The sequence below is a fragment of the Globicephala melas genome, chromosome 20 (assembly GCF_963455315.2).
Source record: "Globicephala melas chromosome 20, mGloMel1.2, whole genome shotgun sequence".
Lineage (NCBI taxonomy): Eukaryota > Metazoa > Chordata > Mammalia > Artiodactyla > Delphinidae > Globicephala > Globicephala melas.
In genome coordinates, this window is record NC_083333.1 from 45,097,122 (window position 1) to 45,112,299 (window position 15,178).

Consider the following 15,178-nt stretch of genomic DNA (forward strand, 5'->3'; position numbering starts at 1 on the left):
AACACATGACGCGCTCAGGACACCTGATCCCGGCTCAGGACATGGTTCAGTGCGTGCCGAGTGTAACAGCGGCCACAGCTGTCCATTCAGAGCACTTGACGGTGCGGCACCCAGGGACGGGACTGTGGCCTCCCACATTCGGGGCCCAGCCCAACCCCCCAGCTGGGGCAGACAGAAAGGTCACTGGCACGTCGTAAGTGTTTATTGAAATAAACTGAGTACCGCCTCCCCCTTCACATGCAGGTGGGCACCCAGATAACTCCTGATGGCTTCAAGGACCTGGGAACTTTTCACCTTCCCCACTGGCCCCTCCTCTGGGCCCAGATGGTACTGATGCCCCCATATCTCAGTCCCCTCTCTGAAGCCCCTCTCCCGGCACAGATAGCAGAGAGGAGGAAAGGACTGAGACCCAGGAATAGGGGTAGCCCTCAGGCCACAGCGCCTGGGCTGGAACGAGGGGAGCAGGCATGCATCGGGTCCTGTCCACCGCTCCAGACGGATGGGAGGAGGAGGGAGGTCTCTAATCAGAGGCCGCTGGCCTCATTGTTAACTCCGGCCAGCGCTCCAGAAGCTGGGCTCGCCGCTGGCCAGCACCGTAGCCGCACACTCCCTCCCTACAAGGACAGATGGCTTGCTCTGGGCTGCTGGGGTGGACTCCGCCCCCACCCAGGGAGCCGGCCCCACCCCTCCCTGTGGCCCAGGAACCGGAGCCCGCGCTGTCTGCCAGTTCTGGAACCCACTGAGGCCTCGCTAGGGACCAGGGCAGATGGGGGACGGCTGATGGACCTCTCCAGTTTAGCAGCCTCCGGGGGACCTCCCAGATTCTGCCTCTCTGGCTGGGATGAGGATTCGCCAGTTCAGGACCATCTAGGCATTGGTAGGGGGTGTCTTCCGTGGCCACCAGCTCCCAAGTTTGCTCTGTCCTCAGGGAGGGCCCAGGTGGCCCCTGAGGGAGCAGCAGAAGTGGGCCCAGCTTGGAGAGTGGGTCAAAGACCAGGCTTTGGGCCTCAGGAGGGGCAGACCTGCAAGGGCATTATCTCAACAGAGACCCACAGGACAGGGACAGGGAAAAGGAGGAGCTTTGCCTCCTCCCTTCCTTCTGAAGTCCTCGCAGAGATGATGTGGGGTAGTCATGCTGCTTTCTCTGCCCTCCTGTTGAGGAGTGCAGACTGGGAGCCCACCTTGCATGCAACGTGCTGCAGGCCCACCAGCCTCCCTGCGGAGCAGAACGGGCTCTCCTGACACAGTCACCTGGGAGAGCTGGCAAGGAGCTGCTCTATCTACCTGCTCCTGCAGAGATGCCCGGCCCACCTGAGCCCAGGGCTTCTGGTAGGTAAGCAGGCCTCCTAACTCACTGCTGGTCCCAGGACCACCACGGCCTGAGGGCAGAGGGTCGGAATGACTCAGGCACTTTTGGGCTCCCAGACTTGCTTCAGCCCTGGCTTCTCTGCCCATAATCTGCCACTTCCCCCAGGAACCCTGTGCCAGACGAGTCCTTGAAATGGGGTTTATTACTGGGTCCTCCCCCTGGGGTCTCCCTTTCTGAGGAATCTGGGTCCAGATAGAAGACAGGGTGAGAGGGCTGTTCCTCCTGAGAGCATGGGGCCAGGCCCCACTTCCCCGGGCGGCCTGTGCCCTCAGAGCCCAGCAGCTGCCCGCCCGTGCCCCTAGCTCCTCTTGGCCGTCTGCTCCCTGCGCCGGAGCTTCTCACGCTGCCGCGCAGCCTTCTCCTGGGCCTTGCGCTCCTTCTCAGCGGCCGCTGCCAGCTCCTTCAACTTCCGCTTCACTAGCGCCCGGTCATGTGAGTTGCTGAGCCCCAGGCTCTGGGGAAGGAATCCAAGGGTGAGGGGAAGAGCCCCGGAGCCACCCAGGCCTGGCCAACCCAAGCCCCGGGTTCTCTGTGCCCCAGGTGTATTCTATCCGGAGCTCTTGCCAGCCCTCAGCCTCCGCCTCCCAGACTTGCTGATGGATCAGAACCCTCAGGGCAAGAATTTGGAATGGGAGTGACTGGGAGAGATGAGGGTAGAGGGTTGGCTCCCATATTCCTCCACTCAGGATTTCAGCCTCGGCATGACCCTGCCTGATCCCCTGAGGCCCAGAGACGGGGAGCAAAATGTCCAAGGTCACACAGCTAGTCAGTAGCTGAGTCCCCTCTCCATCCCAGAGACTTCCTGGGGGACTCTTTGCACCACCGCTTCCCCAAGCAGCTCAGCAGAGGGTGCACAACAGGCCAGAAGCCCCCTGCCACCGCCCCCCACCCCCCCGCCCCGACTCGTTCCCTCCCACAACCACCAGCCTCCAAGATTCTTAGTCTTGGAGACTAAGACTCCAAGAATCAGGTGAGATGACCGCGGGAGACTGATTAGAGTGAAGAGTCAGAGGATAGGCTAGTCCTCAAGGTCAGAGGTCAACCTGGAGACTTGGGCTGGAGCTTGAAGGTCAAACTGAGGAATTGGGCTGGAGTCAGACTGGGAACCCAGACTAGAGAGCAGCGATCAGGCCGGGGATCTTGCCTAGAGGTCAGAGGCCAGGGCAGTGGTCTTAACGGGAGTGGAAAGGTCAGGATGAGGGGATCCTAATTCTTGAAGGTTGCCTCAGGCTCTGGCTGGGTCGTGGTCCTCGTACTCTGACCCACCTTCAGTTTGCTTCCATCCAGCTGCAGTAGCTGCGGCCCATCCACCTGCCTCGCAGCAAACTCAGCAGCGTACTGCTCCAGGTTGAGGCTGTGCAGCCACTGGCCCACCTGCTGACTGGTCCAGTGGTAGATGGTGGGGAGAGGTTCATCCAGAAACTGGGGCGGAGACCAAGGAGCGTGAGGGGGGAAGGCGTGGCCCGTGGCCCGCACACCTGGCTGCGTCAGACGTCAGGGCCTGCTTACCTCATCCGAAGACTGGGACAGTGTGTGGTAGGGGTAGGAACACTTGGCCGCCTGCCGGGGACCACTTGGAATCTTGGGGCTGCTGCTGGGGGGTGTGGAGTCATCACTCAGAGTGGATTCCTAGACAGGAGGGGGGCACGCTGCTGAGGAGAGAGCTCACCTCCAAGCGCAAGGCAGTCACCCCCGGCCCTCCAGCCCCATCCAGAGGAAGCTGAAGCCCAGGGCTGGGCACCAGGAGTTGCTCAGGGCCCTCGCAGTGAGCCAGGAGCTAGGCGGCCACGCAGGGCGCGGCAACCCGTGCGAGACATCGCATCTGAGGCCTCTGGGAGGACGTGGGGCTAGAACTGAGCCAGGCGGAGTAGTTAGCAGGAATGGAGGAGGTCAGACTGGTGTCGCATTCTAGACAGCGGACTGGGATTCCCTCGCGCTGGGTCGGACGTCTCTGCCTTGTGCCTCCCCAGCATGGCCTCTAGCACCCTGGCTCGTAAAAACCTGGTTAGATGTCTTTGTCCTCACTGGACTGTGAGCTCTGTGAGGGCCTGGGCTGTGTCTGTTCACCAGGGCCCAGCACAAGGGAAGGAAGAAAGGGAGGGATCCCTTCTCCCCTGAATTTCCAGTTTTCTGATCTCTGACCAGGCTGCACATAAGGAACAGAATCACAGAACAAGCACAGGGCTGGGAGTCATAGCGCCTGGCACCTAAATCCAACTGAGTCTGTAGGCACATGCCTTCAGTCTGGGCTTGCATTTGCTTATCTGTACAATGGGGGTGAGTGTGTCTGCCTCCCCCACTTCACTGAGCCTTTGTGAGAGTAAAGCAAAAACATGCGCTCAGAGCTTTGTAGACCGCGGAGTCCCGGGGAACGTAAACAGTTGCCCGTTCTTGCTTCTGCTACTCGGTCTCACTTCTCCCACAGCTAGTGCACTTTCTGAGCACTAGCTAGGTTGGGGTCCTGTTCATCTCTGCTTCCCCCAAGCATCACCACACCACACACGTAGCCCAGCTCCTAAGACAGGACATGGGGCCAGAACTGAGCCAGGCAGGAGAGATAGCAGGGATAGAGGAGCCCTCAGGCCGGGTGTGTACTAGGGGATCCTGGAGGCAGCAATGAACGAATCAATGAAGGAGCCACTCAGCATATAAACAAGTGAATGAGCGAATGCCTGAACTCAGAAACTGGATGAATTAATGGATCACGGAATGGCTCCATGGACAGACAGATGGACTCCAGGAATGCCTGGATCCCAGCCCAAGCCAGGGGGAAGTATGTCTTCATGTCACCTGAGTCTGGGGGCCAGTATGGGAGCCAGAGGGCCACAGACTCACCTGAGAAGCTGACTTCTTAGGGCTGAAGCGCTCGTGTTTAGGGGAGCAGGCCGGGGAGGTGGTGCTGCCAGCACACGCCGAGCCCTTGCCACTGTCTGTGAACCAGGAAAAGGGCAGGAACGGGGAGCCCCCTGACCTGCCGGACCCCTCCACCGACTCCCTGTGGAGAGAGCGCCCTGCATGGGTGTGGGCACCAAGGCAAGGGCTGGGGCCCCCAGGGAGCTGGGGGCAAAAGCTGCGGCTGAGGGGCTGTGGGTACCTCTTACCTGCTGCCCATGGACAGACGGTTGCTGCCCTTCTCCTTCCGGCTCTTGCTAGTGGAGGCTCGGCGTAAGGTGACCCTGTGGGGAGGGCGAGGGGGAGTGGGACAGTGCTGCCCACTGTGCTACCCCCATCCCCAAGCCTTTGTTCTTGGCCCCTCTTCCACTCACCCCAGGTCCAGGAACTTGCGGCGAGTCTTCTTATCCAGGCCGATGGTAGGGCTGGCGGGCTCAGGTGGGCTGGCATCCCGGCTGTCATCTTTTGTGGAAGAGAAGGAAGAAAATAGCCTGGGTGGTGGCTTGTCTGCCTCTTCCAGCTGCCAGTGAGGTGGTAGGAATTCTCTCGACTTAGAATCAGGTAACCTGGCTCTGGTGCCCTTCACTAGCTGTGTGACCTAGGACAAGTTACTACCTTCTGAGCTTCCTGCATCTCAAATACGGGGATAATGACACTGCCTGTTTCATGAGACCTAATAAGATGTTGATGAAAGCCTTAGACAAACCATAAACCACGCTGAAAACGTAGGGACCACTGCTGTTTACTGTTAATTTTATCTTGTCCAACTTGTAGCCAACCTTCTAATCTTGGCTCACATGTCACTTCCTCAGAGAAGCCTTCCAGGATGCTCCCAACTGCTCCCAGGATGCTTTCACGCTGATATATGCTCTCCCACCCCGCGCACTGTTTTCTCACATAGCACTTAATACACCTTGTAACTATACGTTTAATCAATGGATGATTTGATTGTTTCTGCTCGAACCTATAAGCCCCGTGAGGACGAGAACTGCATCTGCTTGCTCTTCTGTGTCAGTGCCCAGCAGTGCCTGGCACATATTAAGGCGCTCGGGAAATGAGTGAAAGAACCGTGGTCTTTATTCCCCACCTTCCCCAGCCACCCTGCCCCTCGGATCCCGCCACGCACTTCGGCGCCCAAGGGACCTCTTGCCAGCAGGGGGCGCCGCGCCGGCCGCCGCTCACCTTCGCTGTGCGGCTCGGCGCGGGGATGGCGGCGCACGAAGCTGGGCGAGCTGTCGGACGAGGGCGCGGAGCGCGGCGGCGAGCAGGAGGCGGCGGCCAGGCCCTCGTGCGAGGCGGCGTTGTGCAGGGGTCGGTAGCGTGCGAGCGGCGAGGGCGGCGGCTCGTCCTCGTCCAGGCTGCGCCGCAACCCCGGGGGCTCCAGGCAGAAGGAGCTCCCGGCTGGGGACCCCGGGCCCGAGTGCAGAGGTGAGCGCAGCCGGTGCAGGGGGCTCCCGCAGCCATCGGTCACCTGGGGAAGGGGCAGCCGCTCACCGCCAACCCTCCTCCCCTCTTCCCGGAGGGGAGCGCGGGCTCCTAGGTCCTTCCGGGACTTGGAGGGAGGGTTTCCTCGTGCCTTGGGCCGAGAGGTGGCTGGGCAGCGAGAGGTGGGAAACGGGACTTCCGGTCACATGGGCTGGGGCTGGATCCCGCCTCCTTCACTTACTAACTGTGTGACTTTGTTAGTGAACCTCTGAGAGCCTCAATTTCGTTGTCTGGAAGATGGGGATAATACCTTCCTTGAAAGGATGAGATGAGCCGGAATTGAACTGCAGCTAATATTTGTTAGCCTTATTATGTCAGAAGTCTAGGGGTGTGGTTTCCCTGGAAGAGTGGTTTGGAGGGACTATCCAGGAGCAAGAAGGGTGGGTTGGGGTATGTGCGATTGGGTGGATTGCCCCAACCTTGCCTCCGGGCCCATCGGAGCCTTCACCATCCTCTGCAGAGCTGGCACTGTCCCGAAGCCTCGAGCGGGAGGGCCTGTGTCTCCGGCCCTTGGCCAGTAGCTGGGCTCGGGCCTTGTGTAAACTGCTGTCCAGTCTGACGGTCTCTGGCACAGCCAAGTCCAGGTCTGCAAACCAGGGAAGAGGGGCAGAGACCAGACACATGAGGACAGCAATCCCGGAGGCCCACCTCAAGTGGCCACCTGTACTCACACCCAGGCATTCAACAAATGTCTCCAAGTGCAGGGCACTGATAGTCCTATGAGATGGAGAGCTGGGTCTTTCACAGTCTCGCAGGGAGCTGGACATATCAGCTCATACATACAGTGTGTGATGGAACCTCTCACGGGCACAGAGGACAGGATGGCTCTGTTTGGATGGGTTGGAGGAGGAAACACCAAAGCTGGGTCTTAAGGTCTGGATGGGAGTTTACAAGAGAGGAGGGTGGCAAAACTGGTATATGCAGTCCTGGGAGGAAGGGAAGCTGGGGGCGGGCACCTCCAGGGCAATGGGAGGGCAGGTTTGTGGAGGGAAGGACTGGAGGATGAGGCCGGAGAGAGCATGGTTGTAACTGCTACCACTGAGGAAGCGCCCACTACACGCCAGGACATACATACAACACCTTGTCTACCTAGAACAACCCGCAGGCTAGGCACAGCTGCTAGGGACATTTCACAGCTGAGCAAACTGAGGATCAGAGAGGTTAAGTCTCTTGACTGAGGCCAGCAGCTAGCAGTGGGCTGGGATTTGAGCCTGGCTAGTCTAGCTCCAGAGATTGGCCCTGCTGGGGACACTGGCTTGCTGTGCCACGCTCAAGGTCATGCTCAGAGACAGCACTGCTGAGCATCTAGAGGGCTCACAGGTAACTGGAGCAGAGGGACCCCCAAAAGCCAGCGGTGGTGGCAGAGAGGAAAGCCTACAGACCCCTGAAGGCTGTCTCTCCCGTCCTGGGGTCCGTGGCCCAGGGCTAGGTCCTGGATGAGGACATGGCGGAAGAGTAGGCAAACCCAACAGATTATGCATAGACCCTCCTGCTCCAAGTTTCACTTTCCGTTTGCTCCATCGGAGAATGCAACCTTCACTCTGCAGTGACCCTGAGCTTCTCCAGGCAGAACAGGTTCTTCCCAGACCTCAGCATGGGTTAAGACCTTTCTTCACCACTCCACCCCTCATGATCTCAGGGACCCCATCCCATCACTCAAGGCCCTGCCTTGCCTGCTCCTCTTTCCCTTGTCTGCAGACACCCCCTAAGCCACCCCAGTGGCTGAACTACTACCTATACCTATTTCCAACTCTGACCCCTCCCCTGAATTCCAAGTCTGGGCACCTCAGCACCTGCCAGGGAACTTACCATGTCAGAATCACCCAAGGACCTCAAACTCAGCCCATCAAACGAACCCACCACCTTGCCTCAAACTGGTTCTCTGTCCCTGGCTCACTGAAAGGCCCCACTGTCCACCCAGTCACTCCTCTCAGACCCAGTTGGTAATTCATGTGTCCAGCTGCCTACTTGACACCTCCACTTGGATGTCCAATGGGCATCTTCAACGTATATGTCACAATTGGACACCTGACCTCCCTACCCCCTAAGCTGCCCGGTCTGCCCAGCTCAGTGAATGGCGTCTCCATCCTTGCAGCTGCTCAGGCCAAACCCCTGGAGTCACCCGTGATTCCTCCCTCTCCCTCTCACCCTGCAAACTGATCCGTCCACAATTCCTGTTAGCTCTACTTTGGAAATATATCTAGACATGCTGAAATATTTATGGTGAAATGACATGATGTTTTGGGTTAGGTTCAAAATAATCCAGGAGACTAGGAGTGGAGAGTGGAAGGGGATGTAGATGAAACAAGACTGTCCATGAGTTGATGATGGTTGAGGTTGAGAGATGAGTACGTAAGCGTATGATGGGGTACATTGTGCTAGTCTCTCTACTTTTGACTTCCCACAGTAAAATATTGTGTATATGTGTCTATACACATGCACTTACATACATGTATACATGTGGGGAGAAGGAGGAGGGGAGAGGAAAGGAGAGGGAGAACACACAGCATTCCTGGTCTAGGTCACTACTACCTCTTGCCTCCATTATTACAGATCATCCCGGCTGGTCTTCCCTCCTCCTCCCTTTCCCATTTACGGCCTAATTTCAACCCGGCAGCCAGAGTGATCCTGATAAAACATGTCAGCCCAGGTCACGCCTCCCTCCGCTCAGAACCCTCCAGTGACTTCCATCTCTCACAGAGTAAGAAGCCGAGTTCTTACCACGGCCTCCAGACTCAGGCAGCTCAGCGACTCTCTCCCTCTTCTTCCCTCTGCTCCAGCCACCCTGGCCTCCTGGCTCTTCCTTACACCAGCTATCCTGCACCTCAGGGCCTTTGCACTTCCTCTTCCCTTTCCTGCAAGGCTCTTGCCACAGATTTCTGCACAGTTCTCTCTCTCACCTCCTTCAAGTCTCTGCTTAAATGCTTTCTCTCACTGAGAGACCACCCAATTTAGAATACCCCCCAAACCCCCACTGCTAAATTTTTTCCTATATCATTTGTCATCCTCTGGCATACCATATATTTTACTAATTTAGTTTATTGTCTCTCCACCCATTAAAACGTCAGCTCCGTGAAGGCAGACGTTTCTCTCTTTTGTTCATTGCACTAACACAGGCATAGAATAGTGTGTGTGTGAGAGAGTGTATGTGTATATGAGTGTTCTGAGCGTTTTACAGTTACTAGCTCCTTTAAACCTCCCCACAACCCAAGGAGGAAGCGACTCCAAGAACCCCCAGGGCAGCCTTCATTTGCCCGAGGGTTAGGGCTGGTGAAGAGCAGGCCAGGGTCATAGGCCTTCGGGCTCCGGCTCCAGGGCTCCGTGTGTAACCACCAAGCCCTCTCTACGTCCTCTGAGGCAGAGATGGGAGTGACTTGTGAGTCCAACCCCTCACCTTACAGGCCCTTACTTTCCTTGGAGAGGAAAGTTTGGCCCAGGGTGCAGAGGGAGTTAAGGACAGTAGGCAGGGCTCCTGGAAGGGAGCTCATGAGCCTCCTCGACCCGTCCAGCGCGCAGCTGGTGCCCAGCCGCCCTGGGCCGTGGAGAAGGGCTCTCTGCACCTGAATCTGGGCCACATCAAAACCATGGTCATCTTACCGTGGAGGGTCTAGGGAGCAAAGGAACTCCTAAGGGGCTTGGGGCTTTTTGAGGCAAGGTGGGGCCAGCCTCTCCTCTGGTCCCTTACTCTACCAGGCCCTCATCACCTTGTCCATCCCTCCCACCATCTTGCTCTCCCTCTCCCTCTCTCCCTGGGAGTTAGCCCGGCCCTGGGCAGTGGGAAGTCATGAATATTTCATCGCCTTTCTCTTCAGGAAGGCTGCCAGGCAGGCAGCTACCTCAGCAGGTCAGGGAGAAGGAAAACAGGAAGGGTCGGGGGTGGGGGAGCGGAGGCCAAAAAGCCCAAGGAACGGGGAGCTCGCCTCTGCCAGGCCAGGGGTCAGGCTGGGCCTGCGTGGGGATGGAGAGACTCAGAGTCTGAGGCCCAGAGACAGTTCGAGGCTGGGGGCGTCCCCGAGGCAAAGCCTCCGTGCACAGGCCCCAGGGAGGCCAGGCCGGGAAGCAGTTCCCCAGGAGCCAGGAGGCAGCAGTTCCGGCGGGCGGCGTTGGCATTGCCGGGGCCTGTGGCAGCCACAGGGGAGAGAGAGGTGAGCGGGGAAGTGGGAGGAGGAGAGGGCAAGGAAGGTAGAGATGAGAGGCAGGGGTGGAGAAACTGGAGGCCCTGTGGCATTCCACAGCTAGGAGCCCCTCCCAGCTGAGAGTCCTGAGGGCTGCATACGCGAGCTTTCTGCCTCCACCGCGAGCTTTCTGCCTCCACCGCGAGCTTTCTGCCTCCACCGCGTCCTCCACCCAACCCAGCTGGTAAACAGCCTTTCCACCCCAGTGCATGCTGGGAACTGTGCCCCGTCAGTGGTCTTTCTCTAATCCACACAATAGAAAGGCTGCAGGGGGTAAATGATGGAGTGGGGGGGTGTCCATGCACCCCAGTGAGAACACAGGGGGGTCGGTCTGGGGGTGCCCCGAGGATGTAGATGCTGAGTGTGTGTTATGCATTTTTGATTTCCCTGCACATCCATGCAGATGAGGTCCCTTATTTATGCAGCTCGGAGGTAACCTGTGTCACCTGCGCTGGGGAATACTGGTGTACATACAGCACAGTGGCTGCCAGCAGGGAGTTAGGCAGTCTGGAGTTTTAGTCCCAGCTCTGCCACTAACTTGCAGTGTGATCTTTAAAGCAAGTCACTTCTGTGCTCCGTGTCCTAGGCGTAGGACAAGTGGGCACACTCCTTAGCCTTGTTGTGAGGGTTAAATGATACTGTGCATGTGAAATGGGGGTGCTAGCCTAGTACCTGGCATGAGACAAGCACTTAATAAATGGGGACCCTTATTATCATCGTGTTGTAATTGGATATCTACTCAGATAATGGTGACAAAAAATCAGGCTGTAAGGCCAAAATACACACACACACACACACACACACACACACACACACACACACACACACACACACTGAAGTTACCAGGACTCCTCTCCCCCAAGGCCCGATAGCCTTGGCTAGAGATAGAGCCAAACAGAACTTACCGAAAACCTCATCCGCAGGTTCTCGGAGCTTTGAAGAAGCCATGACTCAAGAGAGCTGGGAGGACAAGAGGAGAAAGAGGAGAAGAAGACCATGGATAAGAGGTTCAGGTTGGTGCAGGCAAGGGAGCTGCCAACGGCTACCTGCTCCTAGCCTTCCGGCCCTCACCTCTCCTTACAACTCTTTCTCTGGCCCCTGAAAGAGAAATCATCTGAACCACAGCCCAGATGGTTGGGGCAGGCAGGAGGTAGAAGCGAGTCCAGGGTATAGACACAGGCTGTCCTGCAGCCCGGGTCCAAGCTGATTTGCTGAGTGCCTGCACACGGGTCACTGAACTTCTCTCCCCGTCACTGTCTTGGGCCCTTCCGTCATTAGCATTCCCTAAAAGCTTTTAATCATCATAAGCTGTCCAATATCAAATCTGGGAGAAATCTTGGAGACTATTAAATCCAATCCTCTCATTTTACAAATAAAGAAACAGACAGGAGAATGACTGATCTAAGATCGCATAATAAGTTAATGGCAAGATCAAAATGAGAACCCAGGTTCTTCCATCCACCCACCTACTTACGTCCCTACTTATCCATGCATCTACTTGCCTATTCACCGTCCACTCATTCACCCATCCATCATCTGTCCAAACATCTATCTTTCCAGCCACCCATCCATCCACCATCCGCCCCGTCCAACCATCCACCCATTTTTACATCCGTCAATTTATACCATCCACCCATCCATCTTCCCATCCATCACCCAGTCCTGCCTCCCCCCACTCTCATCACTGGTGCACTCACCACCTGTCTTCCTGAACATGAGCTGTTCAGGAAGCTGGCATCATCAACAGGGCCACTGTTCTTGACAAAGTCACAGTTCTCACAGTTCAAGACAGACTCACAGATGCAGAAGGGTATAAAGAGTACCCATAGCAGAACAGTGTAGAGCAAAATCTCTATGATGCATCAGATAATGTTCTGGGAAGACATATGGATGGACAGGGGTTTGGTTTTGTTTGTGGGAAGTAAGAAAGGGAGGGCAGGTGGGAAAGCAGGATATATGTAGCCGGAACAATTTGGGCAGGCTTCCTAGCAGATGTAGGATTGCAGCATCCCTAAACCAAAGCCTGGGTGTCAGAGAAGCAGGGGAATATCAGATGAGGGGAGAAGGAGGAAGCTCAGGGTCAGGGGCATGCTGCATGCCTGGGACGTAATCTCCAATTACTTCTAACACTCAGGTCCCCATGAGAAGGGCAGAGCACTGCATTAGACCACCCATTTGACGGGTGTGGGAAAGCTACCTCATGCCTGCTTGGTCTTTTCCGATTCTCCTCTTCTGTTATTACATAGATTCATCGCACTGTGAACTGTCCAGGCTCGGGACTCTTAGTGTCCCCACTTTACAGATGGGAAAACTGAGATGCAGGAGCTAAGAGGCAGAACTCGACCTTGACCACAGTCTCCTGCCCCTCAGCTCTATCCTGGGTGGTGATCTGCAGTTTGGGAACCTGCTCATGAGGAAAGAACACTGCTGGGAGAAGGGACAGGGGTAGAGGTAAGGGAGCTGGTCCATACCCGCTAGGACCGGATACGCTTCAAAGCTACCTCCACCCCAGGCTCTGCGGGTGCTTGGGGCTGCAAGCAGGAAATGAGGTATGAGAAGGAGCCAGGGATGTGGGCCCTCCAGGAACCCTCCTGCCATTCTTCAACCCTGGGTGCTAGTAACAGAGAAGTTCTAGAACCTCTCTTCCTGTCCTGAAGGGGTAGATGGGAAGAGAGGCTGCCCCTAAGAATGAACTAAATTCCCTCCTTCAATCGCAAAGCTCATCTGACCAGGACCTAGCTGCCACCTCCTCCAGAAAGCTGTCCCAGATAGCCCTCACTCCTCTCATTTGTCTATATAATTTCTAAATCCACTCTTCCCCACTACTAGGAAATGAGTAATTTTTCATACTTCGTTGATTCCCTAACTGGGTCATATCTCTGCCACATCAGATGGGAGCTCCTGAGGAGAAGGGGCAGTATTCCCCATCAGAAGAGGGAATCTCTGAAGATAAGAACTGCCTCTCCCATCAGAATGGAGGTTCCCTGAGGGTGCTTCCTCTCTTAGACCACCTGAGAATGGAGAGCCCATGTGCTCTTTATTCAAGGTCCCAGTTTAGGGTGGAGACCCTCTTGTGGATGCCATCCTCTTTCAGGTATGCTCTGGGGTGGGCTGGGGCCTCCAGCTCACATCAGTGCCGAATGAATTCTGATTCAGCACAAACCGCTTTCTTCAACAACTAACTCCCTGGGGGGTGTATGGGGGACCCTTCCTACGCTGTCCCTTGGGGAACTCTGGGAAGCATGACATCAGAATGTCACCAGGCCCTTCCCACCCCCCCTTCCAACACTGAACCTTGGTAAATTAGACATCCCCCCCATTTACACTCCTACAACATTACACTCCTACACACACACACACACACACACACACACGCCACACTCATACATGCACATTCAAACCAGGTAACCACTACAAGGTAGAAATGAACCTGTTCTCTGGATGCAGTCTGGGCTCTGACTCTACCAGGCCACTCCTTCCTCCCCAAACTTCCCAATTCCCGGAGAAGAACACCAATAACTTTTGACCCTTCCCTATGAGAAAGGGAGGCAGGTGAACTCTAAGTTTCCTGGGACCCAGGGGAAGGAGAAAGACAAAGAAAGGGTACACAAGCCCTGGAGAGGAAATGGGGAGCAGGACAGAGACAGGTTGGTGGAGAGTCAGTCTACAGAGCTGCAGAGGAAGAAAGAGCAAGAAGGAGATGAGCCTGAGAGCAGCGGCGGCAGCGGGGCCAGGGGAAGAAGCAGTAGAGACAGGGCTCCAGCAGCCCTGAGTGAGGCCCAGGGGAGGGGTGCAGAAGGGCAGAATCGGCTGCCAGGAGAGAGGCGGCCCTCAGTGGGGAAGGAAAGAGGAAAGGGGCCCTGGAAGAGGAGAAGGAGCCCGAGAAAGAAGTGCAACTGGGGAGGGATGGTTGGGAGAGGAGGCTGGGGCAGGGGGAGGCAGTGTGGAGCTAGAGAAAGGGGCGACCCCCTCCCATAAGGCCCAAGCTGGGGGCATCCAGCAAGCACCACTGGAGATGGGGTGGGGGTGGAGGACAGGGCACCTTCTGCACTCTCGGGGCCCCTATTGCCCAATCAGAGCCAAGTGGCTAGTTCTGTCCGATCCATTAGTCCAACTCCGCACCAGGCAAGAAGGGGTTAAGCTCTCCCCCCTCCCCCAACACCAGTTTTTTAAAAAAATTAATCTCTCCGGACCTCGGGCAAAGGGAGAGGATTAGGGACACAAATCCTATCTCCACCCCATCTCCTAACGGCCCAGAACCCTAGCTCTGTGCGGGCCGCCCTAGGGACAGGGGAAGAAAGGTCCTTGTCTCTTCGCCCTATCCAACCCCACTCGGGTTCCCACCGCAAGCCGGAGACCCCCCCAGCTCCGCTTCCCCGTCCAACTTGGGGCTCTTGGGGTCCCAATACCTCACCTCCAGCATCTGTCATCTTCAGCGTCCGGCGCCTCAGAATCCCCTCAGGCCCATGGTGTTTGGGGCTGGGGCCAGGCGGGAGAGGGGCGGGGGACAGTCACCCCGGCCTCGGGGGGCTCCGGGCTGGCTCCATCCGCTCCATCCCGGGAGTAGGGGTAGGGGTCAGCGAGGGGGGTCTTGGAGCCGGAGGGAATGTGGGGGTGGGGGTGGGGGAGTTCGGAGAGAGAAGGAGAAGGTTTGCAGGAAGCAGGAGGCACGGCGGGAGGGGCTGGACCAGGAGACCTGACGGGAGGATGCTCCGTGCGTGTGTGTGCGTGTGTGTGCGAGTGTGTGTGTGTGAGTGTGTGTGTGTGTGTGTGTGTGAGAGAGAGAGAGAGGAGAGGAGACGAGAGGAGACGAGAGGAGAGGAGAGGAGAGAAGAGAAGAGAGAGGGAGGGAGAGAGAGAGAGAGAAACCGTCTCCCCGCCCCGCCCGGCTGGACGCGGGGTCCCCCGCCTGGCAGGCGGATACTCTTAGCGTCGTGTCAACGGGGATCCGCGGGGGGTCCCCAGGGAAGGGGCGATGAGGGGGCGCGTGGCGGGGAGGCCGGGCGCCCGGGAGACAAAGAACGGGAGGGAGGGAGGGAGGGAGGGGCGGAGGCAGCGGGAGCACGGGGGAGGGAGGAGGCGGCCCCGGCTGGCGGAGCCGGGCGAGGGGATTCTAGTTACCACTACTTCTCGGCCCGCGGGAGTCGGGGCGGGTGTGAGCGGACGGAGATGCGGCCCCACCTTAGGACCTACGGGGCTTCTGCCTCCTCTGCAAGGCCTGTGAGGGCTCCTGATTCATCCATTCAACAGAAGCCCA

The 15,178-nt window shown here is 57.3% G+C and overlaps 1 protein-coding gene across 2 annotated transcripts; it reads right to left on the reverse strand.

The window, feature by feature from the left end:
• Positions 1-180: 180 nt before the first annotated feature.
• SAMD14 (sterile alpha motif domain containing 14) lies at positions 181-14,946 on the reverse strand. Of its 2 annotated transcripts, XM_030840244.2 has the most exons (10): positions 14,336-14,944; positions 10,827-10,881; positions 6,166-6,332; positions 5,444-5,732; positions 4,636-4,723; positions 4,471-4,545; positions 4,205-4,364; positions 2,879-2,998; positions 2,636-2,791; positions 181-1,823 (listed from the first exon to the last, which is right to left on the reverse strand). In XM_030840244.2, the coding sequence occupies exons 2-10, from the start codon at positions 10,867-10,869 to the stop codon at positions 1,668-1,670; spliced, it is 1,254 nt and encodes a 417-aa protein (XP_030696104.1). In that variant the 5' UTR covers positions 10,870-10,881; positions 14,336-14,944; the 3' UTR covers positions 181-1,667. The 2 variants fall into 2 exon arrangements, with proteins under 2 accessions (XP_030696104.1, XP_030696111.1); XM_030840251.2 differs by lacking the exon at positions 10,827-10,881 and having other exon boundaries at positions 14,336-14,946.
• Between the last annotated feature and the right edge of the window lie 232 nt (positions 14,947-15,178).

Bases quoted from the DNA above. Each gene is read 5' to 3' on its own strand.
- SAMD14 (XM_030840244.2), bottom strand. From the start codon at position 10,869: ATGGCTTCTTCAAAGCTCCGAGAACCTGCGGATGAGGTTTTCG. The intron at 6,333-10,826 runs GTAAGTTCTGTT...CCTGGTTTGCAG, and splicing joins ACCTGCGGATGAGGTTTTCG to ACCTGGACTTGGCTGTGCCA. The intron at 4,365-4,470 runs GTAAGAGGTACC...CTCTCTCCACAG, and splicing joins CGTCTGTCCATGGGCAGCAG to GGAGTCGGTGGAGGGGTCCG.